This window comes from Bicyclus anynana, chromosome 12 (assembly GCF_947172395.1).
Source record: "Bicyclus anynana chromosome 12, ilBicAnyn1.1, whole genome shotgun sequence".
Classification (NCBI taxonomy): Eukaryota; Metazoa; Arthropoda; class Insecta; order Lepidoptera; family Nymphalidae; genus Bicyclus; species Bicyclus anynana.
Genome location: NC_069094.1, coordinates 15,021,291 through 15,041,449, shown reverse-complemented (window position 1 = coordinate 15,041,449; position 20,159 = coordinate 15,021,291). Strand labels below are relative to the sequence as shown.

The following is a 20,159-nucleotide window of genomic DNA, read 5'->3' as shown; positions in this document are numbered from 1 at the left end:
ACTTTTAAAACTTCAAGTTTATTTAGGCGTATTAGATAATGGTGATAATAATAATTAGTCGAAAACTTAAGAATATCCGAGAAGAGCCCACAATAAACAGCCTTTGTGTTTTCAACTAACTGAAATAATTATCTCCATTTAACGTAAATAGTAAAACGTCAAAAGTAGTGATGATATTTATTCGTAATTTCGTTGAAATAATTATGTTAGATGATAGTAAAAGCATAACATCACTACCACTTGATGTCAAATGTCATAGCACGGCATTTTTATGAAATAACTATGTTAGATGATCACATAAAGAAAATACGATGGAAAATGATTTAGTGAGTCATTATTTGAATGCTACACTGAGGTACATATTGCTAAATTAAGAAATCAAAGTGTTTTAGAGATAGCGTGGGTACAGTGACAGTCGCCTGTATGGCGTTCATAATAAGTACTAGTATCGTGAATCGCCGCAAACTTTCAAGAGTGAAACGAACTGTCACCCGCACCATCCTACATGAAAGGAACAGTAGCGGCATTCACCTCCATGCCTTGAAAAGCATGTTAAGCCGTCAACATCTTTCATGACTATTATCTAATAGTAATATTGGTAAGATTTATACAGGGTGTCCCGTAAATATTACGACATAGTGTACAAGGTGGTAACTGACATCAAGGCCTACTAAATTAGCGTAATAGTATGTCGTAATGTTTACGGGGTACCCTGGATATAAGTAGCCAGCTATCCTTTTTTTTTTTATTATTATTATCGTCAGAGTTAGCACGGAACTGCATGGCATTACATCGTGCTAACTGCCTCTAGGGTATTTCCCATTTCTTTTTCTCCTCTTTTTCCTTTTCTTCCTTTCTTATCATTATTTTTTTGAGCCGGAGCATTTGTGCATATTTCTGCCACTCGTCTTCGCTTGACAGCATACGCGCAATCAGGCTGCCGGAGTCTACGTGGCCATCTACCCCATGTGTCGCCCCTCTCAGATCATCACAGGCAGGGCATTCGAATATGGCATGTAGCGGAGTGTCCTCTTTTCCACAGAAGTAGCAATTTTCGGAGGGAGATTTCCCTATTGCGAAGAGGTAGGTGTTAGCCAGCTATCCTAGACTAGAACAGCGTGGTGGAAAAATCCGTGGCTTTCCGCGGAATTAATGAATAACGGAATTTCCGCTAGCATGGTTAAGAAAGTAATTGAAATTATTTCAGCTATACGTAAGCAGTGTGCTCACATCAGGGTTCTTGCTGTATGGGATGAACATGGGCGCCATGACAGTGATGATTCCACAAATACGAAAAGAAGCCAACTTCACCGACGCGGTCAGCCCGGAAATGGCCTCATGGTTATGTGAGTATAAGGTTATCTTTAATTTTAATATTCGTAACTAAGCCCATGGCTTCACCGGTGTAATTCTCATTTCTGTAGAATGTTACTCCTTTATAATGTAGTTTTCCATTGGTGAAAAAAATTCAAATCGGTTCAGCAGTTTTTTTTTTTTTTTTTTTTTTTTTTTTTTTCTTTACAAGTTAGCCCTTGACTACAATCTCACCTGATGGTAAGTGATGATCAGTCTAAGATGGAAGCGGGCTAACTTGTTCGGAGGAGGATGAAAATCCACACCCCTTTCGGTTTCTACATGGCGGAACGCTAAATCGCTTGGCGGTACGTCTTTGCCGGTAGGATGGTAACTAGCCACGGCCGAAGCCTCCCACCAGCCAGACCTGGACAAATTCAGAAAATCTCAATCTGCCCAGCCGAGGATCGAACCCAGGACCTCCGTTTTATAAATCCACCGCGCATACCACTGCGCCACGGAGGCCGTCAGTTTAATATACAATGAAACAAACAATCAAATCTTTCATCAAACCAAGTTTCTATATCATTATATTCATTTTTCATCATTATCAACCCATATTCGGTTCATTGCTGAGCACGAGTCTCCTCTTAGAATCAGAGGGGTAAGGCCAATAGTGCACCACGCTGGCCCAATGCGGATTTGCAGACTTCACACACGTAGAGCATTAAGAAATTTCTCAGGTATGCAGGTTTTTTCACGATGTTTTCCTTCACCATTTGAGATACGAGACACGTATTTAATTTCTTAAAATGCACATAACTGATAAGTAAGCACGCCCTAGACTGAATTTCAACCTACGCCCACCGGATTCGGAGGCAGAGATCATAATCATGATTTTGCACTGGGCTATCACGGCTAGTTTTTATATAAAAAAAAAACTTTATGGTGTGATGGTAATGCTACTCGTAGAAATTGTAAGATTTATAGTTTCACTAGCGGACGCCCGCGACTTCGTCCGCGTGGAACTCGATGTAAACTTTCAACTACTCCTACCCAACTCTACCCCTACCCAACTCTACCCCTACCCTACCCTACCCCTACCCTACCCTACCCCTACCCCTACCCTACCCCTACCTTTTCCTGAATTTTCTTTGCTATAAACCTCACGGAGCCCGAGACCTTTCCAACGAATGCAAAACCGTGGAAATCGGTTCGTGCTTTCTGGAGTTATAGCGTCAGGAAGGAAAACCCGACTTATTTTTATATAGTAGATTTAAAGATCAACTTGTTTTAAAGAACAACAAAGTTTCTTGCCGTCTCTTCTCTGCTGCTCGGTGATAGAGTTGAACGCACTGACAGACTTGAATTTACAAAAGAAAGAATATAGAGCCTACATAAAATATATGACTTTTATTCGATTCGAGATTAATACCAGTCTGGCCCTTATAATCCAATCCTTTTTGCATTCAACCGCATCCCAATGGCGATCACTAATTAAAAATAACAATACGTCACATATTTGCTACTAGTGGACGCCCGCAACTTCTTATCCGTATTTTTTACAAATCGCGGGAGCTATTCCCAGGGTGAGAAATTGCCCATGTCTGCTCTAAGGTCCTATTTGTTTTTATATAAAAATTTTATTCAAATTGGTTCAGTATTTAAGACGTGAACAGACTAACTTTCGCATTTAAAATATTAGTGTGGTTATCAGTCAATTTCAGATAATGATAGCCATCGAACTCGTAAGTCTTGAGCTGAAAAGGTTGATTGATTGACAGATTGATTGATTGATTGATTGCTTGATTGATTGCTTGGTTGATCATCGTAACAGCAGCACCATCAGCAGATGTACTTTTAAACATCACGGTCCTGAGCCACCTGCCTGCAGTGTCTTCCTGCAACTCGCCCAGTTTTTTCAGTCCACCTAATGAGTAAACTTTCTGGCGTCTGGGCACCCCAACATCCATCACTGATCGAGTTTGTAGACTCCTACGTCCAGTGATTTCATGCAACTCACTCGATGTTGTCTGTCCACCTTATGGGGGATCGACATTTCGGTGCGGAGTCTCAAGGTTATGTGACTCCGCGTCACCTATTCGATTTACTGAGCTGACTTTAATTCTTCTGTGGATTAAATAACGCTAAGCATACGAGTAGCTTGCTTTATCGCCCGCAGAATAACTCTGAGTCCCATAGTCAGCATTATTTATGATTGTTTTATTTATACAGTATTTAATATTATCCTATTTTTGTTTCAGCTTCTCTTCCCGGCTATTGCAGTCTACCGTGGGGTGTCATTCTTCCTTACCTAGCTCACCGATACGGTCGCAAAATACCATTGGTCATGTTGAGCATAAACTGTTTGATTAGCAACATTATATTCTATTGGTGCAACTCTTTAATAGAACTTCTAATCAGCCAGGCTATGATAGGAATGCTTGAATGTTCTGCTAATACTCTTACTATTATGATAATCACTGAGTACACATCTCCAAAATACAGAGGAGTATTCATGACACTTAAATCTGCATCATTCTACTGGGGGATTTGGATTTCAAACACTATAGGAACATACTTCCATTGGAGAAACATTGGTTTGGTGATGTTCTTTTTTAGCGTATACCATTTACTGGCAATATTTTACCCGGAATCACCATTTTGGTTAGCGACGAAAGGACGTTACGAAGAATGTGCGAAACATCACCGATGGCTGAAAGGTCCCACGCAATCTTCTGAAGAAGAACTTGAAAAACTAATACAATCACAAAAAGAACTTCGCGAAAACAAGACGCATCAGAAAGGAAAATTGATAGTCAAGTGTTATAGAATAATAAGTAGTGTTACTTTTTATAAACCTATATTTTATGCGTTCCTCGGCACTGGACTGTACCATTCATCTGGGAAGATGACTTATTCTATATACGCTCTTGATATTATAAAAAAGATCACTGGTAGCGAGAGTGCAGCTTACGAAGGTATGCTTGTATTAGATGGTATTACAATCTTAGGTATGTATATAGGATCACCTCTTACCAAAATTATGAAACGCAGGACTCAGCTCTTGAGTTTTTCGTCTATTGGTGTTGGATTTTTGTTTGTTCTTTCAATTTATTTGTACTTAATTAAATTCAATGTGATATTTGAAAATAAATATGTTTCCTTGTTTCTATTAGCGGGATTTTCTATAAACATTAGCTGTGGTCCAATGGTCATGGCGGTGACTTGTTATGGAGAATTGACTCCTATGAAATATAGGAGTACTTACCTGTGTATTTTCAATTTTCTGTCCGGTGCGGCAATGGGGACGGATCTCAAAACAGCGCCTTTTATATTTCATCAATTTGGTACGCACGGGACTTTCCTTTACTATGCAATGTCGTCAACACTATTCATTTATTTATTGTACAAATATTTACCAGAAACAAAGGATAAAACTATTCAACAAATAGAAAATTCTTTGATCGTGGAAGAAACTATCAAAGAAGTCGAGACGGTTCCTTTAAAATCTCAATGACAATAGATTTGGTCTGCGTGCTTCTTCCTTTCCTTTATTTTTGACCTAATAAAGAATTTTTTTTTTATTTCTTTTGTTTTCATAATTTAATGACCAAGGTAGAGAAATTACAGTATCGAATTCATTGTAAACTTTCCACGCAGACATATTCGAAAAGTTTACTTGTACCATTTACTTGTACCTATATAGTAATATTATCGTCATACTTACCATAACCGGCCCATTACATGTTAAAAAGAAGTCAATATGAAGTGTAAAAAAATACATATATATGGTCGAAACCTCCTCCTTTTTTGAAGTCGATTAAAAATGTTTTTATTGTAATTAAAGCAATACTGTCAATATAAGTTTAATAAGAAAAGCATTAGGTAATTAAAAATTGATTGTTATTATCAATCATAATTGACAATAATAATTAGATTTTCTAAAGACAGGTAAACTTTTAAAATAAAAACACATAAAAGTACCGTTTATCCGGGCTAATCTTAATATGTAAAGGTCATTCATCACAAAATCTCAAAAACCGCTTGACGTTTAAAGATGTTTGGCAGGGAGGCAGCTTATAGATAATAGGCATCCGCTAAAAATGGATTTTGCGATAGGGCCAAATTAAGGAGGTCAAAGGACGGACGAAGTCGCGGGCGTCCGCTAATCTTTTTTAAAGACAGATAGGCAATTTTTTTTAAGTTTGTTTATGTTTTAGTATCGTGTACAACACTTAAGCACTTGAGAACACTGTTAAAAAAAAAGACGGATGTTTTAATTTAATTTATGTGTGTATTGATTTTTAACAGTATAAATTACGTAGACAAAGAAGTAAAAAGACAACTGATTTGCGTACCGTTGTAAGTCAAAAGATGTGCGCTTTTGACGTCCCAAAACATTACACTCTACCATTTCATTAAACAATCACGCACCTACGTAGTCACCGTTCCCGTGGGAATACGGGAGTAAAATGCTTATATTCATCAGGGTTAACGTAGGATTCTAATGGTAAAAGAATTTTTCAAATCGGTCCAGTAGCTTCAAAACCTATTTAATTTAATACAAACAAACAAACATTCAATTATTTCTTTCGTTTATACTATATCATTAGGTATTGTAATTAAAAGCTATCTGGTAATTTATAATTTGCAACAAGTTGAGGCTATAATTTAGTTCAAACAAACGTGATAAGCGATTTTGCACCGCAAATACTGAGTCGTTTTGTCTCTAAGTTGAAAGCTTTTTACGGAATGCGTGTATTCTATCTATGTGTCTATGTACTTCTTTGTCTACGAATAAATAACACATTTATTCGCAAATGTGAGACGTTGACAAAATAATTTTAATTTTGTTACGAACAGGTTCTTAATAGGACCTCAAAGTAGTACGTAGTTATTATTATATGTTCCTTCGTAACAAAGATAACGTAAAGTTAAGAGATGTGTGTTTAAGATAGTTTTATTTTTTAATTGGAATATTTCAAGACGTGCAACAATGGATACAATCCGACCAAATGTAGATGCTGAACACGGTGAAACAAATGTTAAAAGGATTTATGTCCTTAGACAGGTAACATTTTTGTGATAAATTATCTGTATTATATTTTTCTATGAACATTAATCTTAAGTTTCAATAGCTTAAAGGTTAAATAAAGCTTAAAACATAGATTGATTAAAATGAGTAATTCCAAAAAATCAATAAATAATTTTTTTAGTATAAATTTAACTTATTGGTTTTTAACAAAAAACGTTCATAGTTTTTTTTTTTATTTGAATAATGTCCAATAGTAAAAAAACTAAATTAACTATCAATTAGGTATGTTTCGTAGATCTATTTATCTACACAATTTTTTAATACTGATTAATAACCCCTTGACAGCAGCGCTAAAGTTCCTAACCAAGCTAACTCCGAAACTATTTAGTCACTAGCATTTAGTTCCAGTAGTGCATGTTGCCAGTGATGTCCTATGGTTCCGAGACTTGGTCGCTAACTATGGGCCTCATAAGAAATCTCAGAGTCACACAGCGGGCGATGGAACGAGCTATGTTAAGAACATATCTGCGTGATCGAATCAGAAATGTGGAGATCCGCAGAAGACCAAAGTTACCGACATAGATCAGCGAGTTGCGTAGCCGAAGTGACAATGGGTAGGGCACATAGTTCAAAGAGCCGATGGACGTTGAGGTCCCAAAAAGCTGGAATGGCGCCTCGCACTAGTAAGCGCAGTGTTGGTCGACCCCCCACTAGGTGGACTGACGACACCAAGCGAGTCGCAGGGATTCGCTGGATGCAGGTGGCTCGCTATCGTGATGTTTGTAAGTCCCTACAAAAGGCCTATGTCCTGCAGTGGACGTCCATCGGCTGATGATGATGCATATGATGATGATGATGATGTTTCAGTTCCAGGCAGGTTCCTCCTTAAATAGTCAATTGATTGGGAGAGAGCATAGGTCCGGCCTGGGACGCGAGTCACGCACAAAAGCAGCTAAGGATACGAACGATCGTAACTCTGTAAATTGAGTGATTGAGTGAGTGATTGAATTTGCATTCCAGGTTTTTTCATGCGCTGCAATAGTTCTACACGTGCTTATATTTGGCATGTACATGGGTGCTACCACGGTCATCATACCTCAACTGAGGAGAGAAGCAAACTCAACAGATGTCGTTACACCGGAGATGGCGTCTTGGCTGTGTGAGTTTTGTGTTACTCCCAACAATATTTAATCAATACAAATAAATAAACCGGTCAAGTGGTCAGGTCATGCGTAGTTTAGGGTTCCGTAGATTAAATTAGCACTTTAAACCCTTATTTTATGCACAAAAATACCAATAACGATACCCCACACGATAAAAAATCCATGCTTACTTTCCGTAATTATTGGGGAAGGTTACGTTAAGTTACTTTTTACCATTTTATAGACGTATTTAAAATACATACCCATACCAAAATTCAGCTTTGTAGTTTTAAAAGTGTCTGAGTTATTTTGCTGACAACTTTATCTCTCTAATTAACAACGGAATTAGTATGCAATTTTCGATTACCAAATACGATTTTTAAGTTGGTCGACTATTGCTATTTAAATAGCAATTGTTTCTTAGCTGTTATAGTTTTCCTTGTAATTTCATTATATATCCTACTCTCCTGTGTTTTTGCACGTCTTTATAAACAACCGTTTAGCCGGTAGAGGGCGGAGACACAACGATATCCCACACTATCAGTAAAAAAAATCATCCCCACATTATATGTAGGAGAGGTACCCTAAAAAAATATTTTTAAATTTTATTACGACTTAGTTCACATTTTTAATTTACATACTCATGCTAATTTACAGCTTCCTGATTGTAATAGTCTCCGCGCTAAACCGGACGGATGGACGGACGGACAGACAAACGGACGTGGCGAAACTTTAAGGGTTCCTTGTGAACTACGGAACCCTAAAAGAACATAAAACTAAGCAGCACTTTGTAAGGAATGACGTATATTGCAAGTGGAATAAGTGCCTTCAATTTTGTGTTCGACTTTTGAGTTAAACTTTTATTTTTTATTTACTAAAGTTCGGAATTTATAATTTTAATCAATAGGGATGATGACAGTTTTTTAATTGTATATAAATTAAGAGTATGCTAATAGTAAAGCAATTTTGTAAAAGTAACAGGGTATCTGCTTTCATTACTTTGGGAGCTACAGGGATTTAAAGGGTGAGATTTGCGGCGCTGTCGCGGATCCCTGAAAAACGCCTCATACAAAATGGCACGAACTAATGACGTCGTAGGCAATGTAATGATCGTTAGATTTGTATGTGCGTTCAAACAAAATTACTAATATCTTTGTTATTTGTGCGTTTATGTTTATAGTTAATTTATTAAAAAATGTCACATTTAATGTAAGGAAGCTAAAACTGTATGAATTTTCATCTAATTACGATAAAAGATTTTTAATAGATTTTGAAATATAACAATCTCATTTATTTTGCAAATATCCAGACAATCTTTGCTTTTTATGTATAAATTAGTCAACATTGACTCTATTTACCCGAATGTATCATAAAAATCAATATATTCAAGCCCAGTCATCATCCCCATTACATAAATATTTCTTCTGCATAGGTTCGTTACAGTAGAATTAGACCACTTTGATCACAATTCGTTTATTTTGACTTCAGTTTCATTTATGTTACCTTTATTAGACATAATTAAAGCTGATCAACTAAAATATACTAATGTGAACTTTATTTTCAGCCTCTATATCTGCCTACAGTGGTATCCCATTGGCATTTGTTTTGCCATTGATAGCATTTCACTATGGAAGAAAAATTATTGTAGTTGTAGTTAGTATTAGTGTATTGATAGGAAACATAGTTTTCTATTGTAGTACAAGTGTAATTGAACTTTTGGTGAGTCAAGCAATACAAGGAATACTGATTGCATCAGTGTCGACCATCACCATAATGGTTATGTCTGAGTACTCATCACCTAAATATAGAGGAGTTTTGTTAGCTGTAAAATCTGCCACATTTTATTGGGGAGTGTGGATCTCAAATGCTATTGGAACTTTCTATCACTGGAAAAACATTGGCCTCGCCATATTTGTTTGTGCAATTCTTAATGTATCAACCATATTTTATAAGGAATCTCCTTACTGGTTGGCTACAAAAGGGCATTTTGATGAATGTGCAAAGATTCACAGATGGCTCAAAGGTACTGATAAAGATTCAGAAGAAGAACTAAGAAAACTTATTTTATCACAACATGAGCATTTAAATGCTAAAATGCAGCTAAATTCAACAAAATATAAAAGACACATCAAAATATTGGATATAATAAGATGTAAAAGTTTTTATAAGCCACTATTCTATGTAATGTTGCCAATATGTTTGGTGCATTTGTCAGGTAAATTAGTATATTCAGTGTACGCTCTAGATATTATTAAGAAAATAACAACAAGCGAAGAAACCGCTTACGAAGGAATGCTTATACTGGACGCGGTGACTGTATTAGGCATGTATTGTGGATGTGGCTTAGCTAGATTTATGAGACGTCGAACGCAATTACTTGTATTTTCTAGTATTGGAATGGGTTTCTTATATATTTTGTCTTGTTATTTGTATATGATTAAATTAGGTATCATATCAGAGAACAAGTATCTTTCTTTATTTTTATTAACAGTATTTTCAATAAGCATTAGTGGTGGACCAGTAATACTTTCATTTTGCTGTGCAGCAGAATTGTCTCCGTTGAGGTTTAGAAGTTATTTTTTGTGTTGTATCTCATTTTTTAACAGTACATTGTTAGCGAGCACTGTAAAGTTATCACCGTTTATATTCAAAACATGTGGCACACATGGCGCCTTTTTAGTTTTTGCTATATCAACCACCGTTTTCATTATTCTTGTAAAAAAATACATGCCAGAAACAAAAGACCAGACAATTCAAGAAATACAGGAGCGGATAATACGAGATGATCCACAACGAAAAATATTGATCAATGAAACATCTTTTAAAGATAGAGTGTTCTTGTAACAGCGAAGTATTTATCTTATAACATTGTAAAATTACTCTTCACATAAGGTAGTAAAAATTATACACGCTTTTTTACTTTTCATTTAAGAAGTTAATTTAAGTTAAAATTTTTGTAATGTTTATTAAACCATACAATTTTTATTCATAATTTTGTGTATTATTTATTTCACTTTCTCAAACCAGAGAGAAGAATATCTTAGAAATCCATGGATTCACCGTGCAGGTGCCGGGTTCATCGCGTGGTAGAGAGAAAATCACCAAGCAAAGTCCAGGACTTGTGACTACTGGATTTAGGGTTATGAAATTTCTTGACGATCGATCAACACTCCCCTTCTCTGCTCGTGTTGTTCTCTCTGCGTATCCTAATTTGGTAATATGCTATTAGAGCAGCTTTGGATACTCGTTTATATATAGAACTAGCTGCACTTCTAGAGAGGCCAAGGTCTTTAAGCAAGTTATAGAGAGATTTTGCTGGTAATCCTCTCGCACCTACTTCTACGGCGTACAGTCTAACTACACAGCCATTTTTAGTTAGTTCATTTGTTAGGTCATAATATTTATTCACTTTTCGGAATGTAACACGGCACAGTAAGCTTACAAGTACTATTCGCCTAGTTTGTTTGGACAAAAGGAAAATGTCTGGTCTAGATCTCAAAATAGCGACATCCGCTGCGATTTTATAATGTTTCTCATACGTATCCATTAATAAAGTCTAATCAGGTGCAGAACCTAGGATTGAGTAAGGCTTACTAGATGATTTTGTAATTGAACCAGATTTGACGAAGTTAATTTGTCTTTTATTTGTAGTCAATCCTTTTTGAGCTCTAGCTAATGAAAGGCTTATAGCTTCACGTATAATTTCGAATACTTTATCATGACGACGTGAGTAAAGACCCCTATCCAGGAGCACCTTGCATGAGAGAGACCTTAGAGTTGGAAAATTGCATACGTATTAACTGAAAACTTGAAAGTATAATATTATGTATCAACTGAAAACCGTGGAAGTTACATGGAAATATAGAATGCAAACTCATAAGTTTATTATTATCCTAACTAATAATATAAATGGAAATTTGAGTTTGATACGCTTTAATTTAAAAACAGAGCAGGTACAGAAACTTGGCGGGAGCACTTCCGTGCCCCCAGATAGTATAGCATAGGTACGGCGTTTAAGCCGTGACATTTGCTAATCAACAAAACAAAATAATCAAGCTTATAACTTAAACATTTAATAGCATTAACTAGACGATAAAGAGTAAAACAGGTTTTTGAATGTCACATAATTATACACAGCATTATATCGATAATTATATGTATGATAGTAACAATTTCAAATCTATTAAGAATACACCATTGCGTATTAAAAATTTATGTAAAAGTTTTATATTATAAAGAGTATCCAAGCATTTGTGGTATCCTACCTAATTAGGCTTGGCAGCGAGTAAAACACGAGTATAGGTGAGTGTTAATATTTTTCATAGTCGAACTTCTTAATCCTATACCCGGGTCAATAGCGTCATAAGTATTTAATTTATTTAAAAACAATAAACACTCCGTGCGAGATATTTTAAAAAATCTTGTTTCAAGTATTTTATAGTAAAAAAGTATTTTACTTTTTGTCAGATCGTCAATCTTATTTAATTCAAATAATTAAAATTTCAGAAGTCATAGTGAATAAAACTTATCTATCAACATAAAAATCAATGGCACTTTTCGTAGTAATTTTATATCAAGAACGGGCTTATCTATCCAAACCAAATGTTTAGGCTTTGTTCAGAGTGCCTAGTGGCAGTCTGTTACTGTTACCGTCACGTAACGTAAACGCGAATTTCTAAGGAATTGAACCAGCGCCATCTAGTGACACTACTACACAACTGTTTCAATTCCTTATAAAATTTGCGTAAACGTCAACGTGATAGTAACAGTATGAAAATATTGAAAACTCCCACTAGGCACACTGTCTACGTAAGTACATCTACTACTTAGTAGGGGTAGGTTAGGGGTAGGGTAAGGGCAGGTTTGGGGTAGAGTAGGGGCAGGAGTAGGGTAGGGGTAGGGAAGAAGTGCATATAAGTCAAAGCGTAGCTTGACCGGGTCTTTATTAATATTATATAGAGGGCAGATTTGATTGTGTTTGTTTGTATTGAAACTACTAGATCGATATGAAAAATTCACCAACGACAAGCCTACGTTATACGGGAGCATCACAGGCTATATTTTAATCCCCGTATTTCTACGCGAACGGGAACCACGCGAGTGAATCCGTGGGATTTTGCTAGTCTACTATTGCAATGTATACAAATTATTATATTTCAATATTAAAAAGTATAAATTTAGATATTTTATTGCAAAGGTCAACCGTTGACAAAACACAATCTTGTTTTGAACAGGTTCCAATTCGCAGCTCTATGTAGTTCAAGTTATTATGATGCGGGAACTTAGCGCATTCATCGCATCCCAAAAATTAAGAGAATTTTATATAAAATAATTTTGTTTTAAGTTTATACATGCAATGGATGGAACAAACGTAGAAACAGAAGCTGGGGACGTTGATAAACATGTTAAAAGGATTTATTTCTCAAGACAGGTAAACTATTAGACATACTAATAAATAGAGTTCTGTAGAAAAGTATCAAAATACTTGGACCTTGCTCACGAGATTACCGCCATGTGGAATGTTGAGTCAACTGTTATTGTTCCGATAGTTGTTTCAGTCAATGGTCTTATAGCGAAAAGCTTCGACCAACATATTAAGAAGCTTTCACTTCACTGTTGGATTAAGAGTCTGATACAATAGACAGTGATTCTTGAGACGGCGCGTATTGTGAGGAGGTTCCTCACTCTGGAGCCCTGACCACCGGTTGCTTGGGCGCTCAAATGTCCCGCATTGGAAGGGTTTATGTTTTTATAAATTTTTAATAATGTTTTGTATTATATTTTTATATTAACATTGTTAAAAATTAAAAAAAAAGATAAATAAATAAATAAGAGTTCTGTAGCAAAAAGCGAACAATATCGAAACTGTTTAAAGGTCCTCCTTGAGACAGCAATTGCTTGGGTACCTACTAAAGAGCTCTACTAGAAAAGGATTATTGCATGAATATTTTATCTATACCAGTTTTTTTTTCTCATAGACCTTTTAATCTAACTGGTTCCTTTGGACCCCTTCTAAATTTGTTCCTAAAACTCAACAAAAAATGTGTTTAGATTCACCTTTGGAAATTTTCGTTGGAGTTGGAGCCACCACGAAATAACAATTTTCAAAAAAAAATAGTGATTATGATTAAGTACTTAGTTAATTATTTGTGCTGTGAGTGGATGACAAAAAATTAAATTGTCCAGGCAAAATGTTATTTCAGACAATTTTGATTTTTGATATCTACTCACAGCACAAGGAAGTAACCAGTTTACAATTATTATATTTAGAAAACTCCCCAATCGGTATGAAACCAGATGCATTTTTGTGGACCACTGTTTACGAATCGTGAACCCCTACTTTTTTAACCGACTTCAAAAAGGAGGAGGTTCTCAATTCGGTCGGTATTTTTTTTTTTTTTTTTTTATGTATGTACACCGATTACTCAAAGACGCCTGGACCGATTTCAAAAATTTTTTTTTTTGTTTGAAACGGTATAGTCCCCATTTGGTCCCATTGCCATCATGTCAAGATCTGATGATGGAATCCTGGAGAAATTGAGGGGAACTTTCGAAAATTATATGGGTGTCTAGTGTGTTCGTATACTTTTCCATTTAGTACTTTTAAGCACTACAATTTTATGAAGGTTTAAAATCGATCTGATGATGGAGCCATAAAACAGACGAGGGAACTCCTCGGCGATTTACAGCAGTTACCTTGTGTTTGGGCTTGATTAATTTGTATTAATGAGACCTTTCCACATAGATAGGTTGTGACTGTCATTTAGGGGTTTGGTGATGAAGACCAAGGACAATTAAGGGAACTCCTTAACAGTTTACAGTAACTACCTTGAGTTTGGCCTTGATTAATTCGTATTGCTGAGAACTTTCTACCTAGATGAGTTATGTCTGTTATTAGGGGTCTGATGATGAAGACCAAGGTCTATTAAGGGAACTCCTTAACGGTTTACGGTAGCCACCTTGTGCTTGGGCTTGATTAATTTGTATTGCTGAGAATTTTGTACCAAGATGGGTTGTGACTGTCATTAGGGGTCTGATGTATTCGTTTGAGATGAAATTTTACACTAAAAATGGAAAAATAATAAAAATTTTAATAAAAAAAATACAACCGACTTCAAAACCTAAAAACGTACCCACTAAACTAAAAAGTGAAAAATAACATCATAATATGTTCTACCTGCTAATCAGTATGAAGGCGGTGCTTAGCCGGTGTTGTCTTAATTTAAGCCATTTCTGACAGGACCACATGAAACAACACTGTCTGCAAAATCTAAATCTATAAGATATTCTCACATGGCTTGAATTAATACATCACCGGCTTAGCACCGCCTTCATACTGATTAGCAGGTAGAACATATTATGATGTTATTTTTCACTTTTTAGTTTAGTGGGTACGTTTTTAGGTTTTGAAGTCGGTTGTATTTTTTTTATTAAAATTTTTATGTCACGTCTACGTTAATCCCCGTCGAGTCTTCCGTAGAGCCCTAGTAGGTTCACATGGGTCACTTTGGGAATCTATGATCTATACTAAATTAATTATTTATATATATAATTACATATATAATGTATTGCACCTTTCCGCTCTTTCTTCGCAAGTTCTCTCGTCAGGGGTTGCCTGGTAGAGATTACTTATAGTAATAAGGCCGCCTTTGCATGCTAAGTTTAATTTATGTTTTTAATGTTTCAAATTATAACTGTATTTTTGTGTGCAATAAAGTATTTCTTCTTCTTCTTCTTCTTCTAATATTATAAAGTTGTAAAGTTTGTGGTGTTGTAGGAAGTAATCTCTGGTACTACTGAACCGATTTTGAAAATTTTTATACCACTTGAAAGCCACGTTATTTGAGGGTGTCATATACTTTATGAACATATTCTCACGGGAACGGGAACTATACGGGTGAAACCGCAGTGCGTCGGCTAATAGGTATTGTATATAAGCTTTGTTTTATCTTTCTATATATATGAATGTTATTTAAACGGGTACATACCACGATAAAACGACGAGAGTTTTATTGTCGATATTTCGACCCAGTTGCATGGATCGTGGATAACATTCATAATGAACAACCACGAAATAAGTTTAAAATCATTAGTTTCTATCTATATACTTATCTATCTATAGAGCCTCAAAAGGTTAAAAAAATCAAAGGAATGGGGGAATGGGTCATATGTAAAAGATATAGCAAATAATCTTTTAAAAAAATTAAATCACTTTTTTTTACTAAGTAGTTTGTTCATGACGTTGCAGGTGTTTTCATGTGGTGCGATTGTGCTGAACTATTTGATGTATGGCATGTACATGGGAGCACCCACAGTCATCATACCTCAGCTGAGGAGAGAAGCTAACTCGACGGACGTCGTTACACCGGAGATGGCTTCTTGGCTGTGTGAGTTTAGTTTTTGTATTGATAAATATAAAGTGTATTTTATGATGAAGTATAACCAAATACTTTTTCGTTCGTTATCAACCCATATTCGGCTCACTGCTGAGCTCGAGTCTCCTCTCAGAATGAGAGGGGTTAGGCCAATAGTCTACCACGCTGGCCCAATGCGAATTGGCAGACTTCACACACGCAGAATTAAGAAAATTCTCCGGTGTGCAGGTTCACGATGTTTTCCCTTCACCGTTTGAGACACGTGATATTTAATTTCTTAAAATGCACACAACTGAAAAGTTGGTGGTGCATGCCCCGGACCGGATTACAACCCACGCCCTCCGGAATCGGAGGCAGAGGTCGTATCCACTGGGATATCACGTCTCTTTTCTAAACACTTTTTACCAATACCAATATCAATGTACCACCAATCACCGTGATTTTACAGTGAAGCCTAATATAATTTATATTTAACTAGCCCAGCGGTATCACCCTCATTCCTCATTCTCGATCTCGGGAGTGGAAGTGGCTTTCTATTAGTAAAAGAATTCTTTTAGATCCAGAGATTACCCCCTACAACCTCACAAGTCATATAATATGTACTATTTTTTAAAAATATAAAATTTAAAACCCCTAAACACACCTTTAATAGTAGAATTTAAAAATTCTTGAATGTCATTAAGTTTTAGATTCTTCTAATATCTGAAACTGCTTTGGCGAATAAGTTATTTTAGTCGATTCATTTTATTAACGTGTCTTGGTGAGCATGATTAAAGAAGTAAAACAGTGTTTGCTTGCATAATTTCTTCCTACGCTCTGGAGAAAATCCTTAAATACCTTGGTCGAAATTCTTTTAGGATTCGGCTTAGTTAAAAGTTATAATATATGTATCTTTCTTTGACAAACGCAATTAGTTTAATTTTTATACTAATTTGAAACTTTATTTTCAGCTTCTATATCTGCGTACTGTGGTATCCCATGGGCGTTTATTTTGCCCATGATAGCGTTTCGATATGGAAGAAAAATCATTTTAGTTGCTGTAACTATCACCGTGTTGATTGGAAACATAATTTTCTATTGTAGTACAAGTGTAATAGAACTTTTGGTGAGTCAAGCAATACAAGGAATACTGGCCGCATCAATAATGACCATCACTGTAATGGTTATGTCTGAGTACACATCACCTAAATATAGAGGAGTTTTGTTAGCTGTAAAATCTGCTACATTCTACTGGGGAGTGTGGATCGCTAATGCTATTGGAACGTTCTACAACTGGAGAAACATTGGCATCGTTATTTTTGTCTGTATATTTTTTAATTTTTCATCCATATTTTATAAGGAATCACCCTACTGGTTAGCAACAAACGGACGTTTCGAAGAATGCGCGAGAATCCACAGATGGTTGAAAGGCACTGGTGAAGAATCAGAAAAAGAATTAAGAAAACTCATTTTATCACAACAAGATCATTTGAACAATAAGACAGAATTTAATAAGTTACCTCACTACAAAAAGCATATTAAAATAATAAATATAGTAAAATCTAAAAGTTTTCACAAACCTCTTTTTTATGCAATATTACCAACAAGTCTAGTCCACTTGTCAGGCAAGGTAGTATATACCATCTACGCAATTGACATCATTAAGAAAATAACATCAAGCGAAGAAACCGCTTACGAAGGAATGCTTATTCTGGATGGAGTGACTGTATTGGGCATGTACTTTGGTTGCAGTTTAGCTAGGTTTATGAGACGTCGAACGCAATTAATTTTATTTACGTGTATTGGAGTAGCTTTTTTATATATCTTATCCGTTTATATGTATATGATTAAATTAGGTATCATATTAGAGGATAAATATTTGTCATTGTTTTTATTAACAGCATTTTCAATTAGCATAGGTGGAGGCCCTATGATTCTCTCATCTTGTTGTGCATCAGAGTTGGCTCCATTAAGGTACAGAAGTTACTTTTTGTGCTGTCTCACTCTTTTCAACAGTATGTTGTTAGCGTCCACTGTTAAATTCTCACCGTTGATTTTTAAAAATTGCGGCACTCATGGTGCTTTTTTAGTTTATGCCATATCAACAACTATTGTTATAGTTCTTGTAAGTAAATACATGCCAGAAACAAAAGATAAGACTATACAGGAAATACAAGAACGCATTACACAAGATGGTACACAACTAAAAACTTTGATCAAAAATAAAGAGTCTGAGCAATCAGGGTAAGGAAAGCTTACCCTTTTTGAACCTTGTGTTTAATATAATAAATACGCCATGCTAAATTTGGGTATACTTATAAAGGAAATGTCTGATCCGGTGGATTTTGTACCCCTTAGAGTTACATTTTATTTTTGTATATCCAAGAATTATGAAAAAAGCAGGTTTTACTTATTAAAACAGATTACGTTTTTTAAGTTGGTCGACTATAACTCTTTAAATAGCAATTGCTACTTAGCTATTATAGTTTTCCTTGTAATTTTTTCACGTATCCATAAGCAACTGTTTAGCTGGTAGATGCCGGGACACTTGACTCTAACAAAAATTAGTACTTAAAATGTTATTATTTTACAAATGGATCTCTAAATCGAAAACCCTAAAAAAAATTTATACCCTAAAAAAATATATTTCAAGATTTTATTTTACGACTTTGTTCAGAATTTTAATCTTCATACTCAAACTAAATTACAGCTTTCTAGTAGTGATAGTCTCGGCCAGACAGACGGACATGGTGAAACTATAAGGGTTCCTTGTGGACTACGGAACCCTAAAAACTTTAATTTTTAATTTTTAAGTTCTTAACTTAAGGTAGGATAAGTATTTCTTTTACGATCTCTGGTCAGGTAAAACCATATTCTTCAACCTCAACATCCAAAGTTGTAGTAATTGTAATTTTTTTTAATTAAAAATAAAATATTTTATACTTTCGTGAATTCTTTTATTTTTCGCAATAGTAGTAAAAAGTAGAGTGTGACATAGAGGTCTAAAATTTTAATAAAAAAAATTCAACCGACTTCCAACTCAAAAATTAACTTTAACTAAAAAGCAAAAAATAACATCTTACCTATGTGCTACCTTCTGATCAGTTTGAAGGCGGTGCCAAGCCTACAGCCTCTACGTCATAAGATCCTGACATGAAAAAAATGGGACCACCCTGGAAGTAAACCCTTCAAAACAAAAAATATTTTTTAAAATCGGTCCATAAAAAAAACCCATTATAAGTAGGTTTTTAAATAAGGCATCGCTTAAAAGTTCGGGTCTAAAACTTCCTTGTATATAATGGGCCATTTTAGCCTCTTGTTTAATTAACAATATACTATTTTAACTCAAGTCATGATACCTTATCTATTATAAAGACCTTACAAACAGGTTTTAATTATTATGTTAAATTGAATATCTATCTACATACATTTTAAAACATTCAAATTAAGCAAATTTTCAACGTATCCAACAACGTACGTACGTAGACTATTTTATAACGAAATCATTTGGATAACACGATGGACTTGTCAAATGAAGACAATGAAGCAAATGAAAAATCCGTCCATAGGATTTTTTTCTTTCGACAGGTAAATATTTTAAATAAAATAAGGTAATTTATTATTCTAATTTTAATATTATTATTGCCATAACTTCACTCCAGTTGACACAGTAGATAGCTCAATTGAACTAATTTTATTAAAATAAATATGATATGAAAATATGTAGATAAAATAAATCTAGTAATCATAAAAAAGGTTGAGACAATTCACAAACTGAATTTTAAGACATCGAAACAAGTCTGAGTGTATCCCAGAACCGCCCCTGCCAGAGCTGAATATAGACAGAGATATCTAAGCAGACGCAACGTTTCTCTGAGAGCTCTCCTCCTGTTACACTCTGACTTCAGCTTTGAGGGAAGTTGAGGTCAATAAAGCATATATCAGTAAAATGAGAATAGTCCTCAAGACTCTTGTGTGGGTGGTTAGAATTCACGCCCAAGCGACGTAAGAAATCGGACAACATAAATAAGAGACGCCCAAATGCAAACTACTGGTCCGATTTGAAAAAATATTTCAGTATTAGATAGCGCATTTATCGAGAAAGGCTATAGCCTATATATTATCCCTGTATTCCTATGGAAACGGGAACCACGCGGTTAAAACCGCGCGGCGTCAGCTAGTTCTAGATAAACAACAATCAATTATAAAAAAATTATGTATGATACATTTTTCCAGCTCTTTGCATGCGGTGTAGTTACTTTGAACTATTTTATATTTGGATTGTACTTGGGATCGTACACCGTAATAACTGCTCAAATCAGAAAGGAAGCA

General features: G+C 35.2%; 1 protein-coding gene across 1 annotated transcript; it reads left to right on the top strand.

Moving 5' to 3' along the window:
* Positions 1 to 12,756: 12,756 nt before the first annotated feature.
* LOC128198565 (facilitated trehalose transporter Tret1-like) lies at positions 12,757 to 18,773 on the top strand. Its single transcript, XM_052884657.1, has 3 exons — positions 12,757 to 12,904; positions 15,722 to 15,860; positions 16,799 to 18,773. Exons 1-3 carry the CDS (start codon positions 12,830 to 12,832, stop codon positions 18,073 to 18,075), a joined length of 1,491 nt encoding a protein of 496 aa, XP_052740617.1. The 5' UTR covers positions 12,757 to 12,829; the 3' UTR covers positions 18,076 to 18,773.
* Positions 18,774 to 20,159: the final 1,386 nt, after the last annotated feature.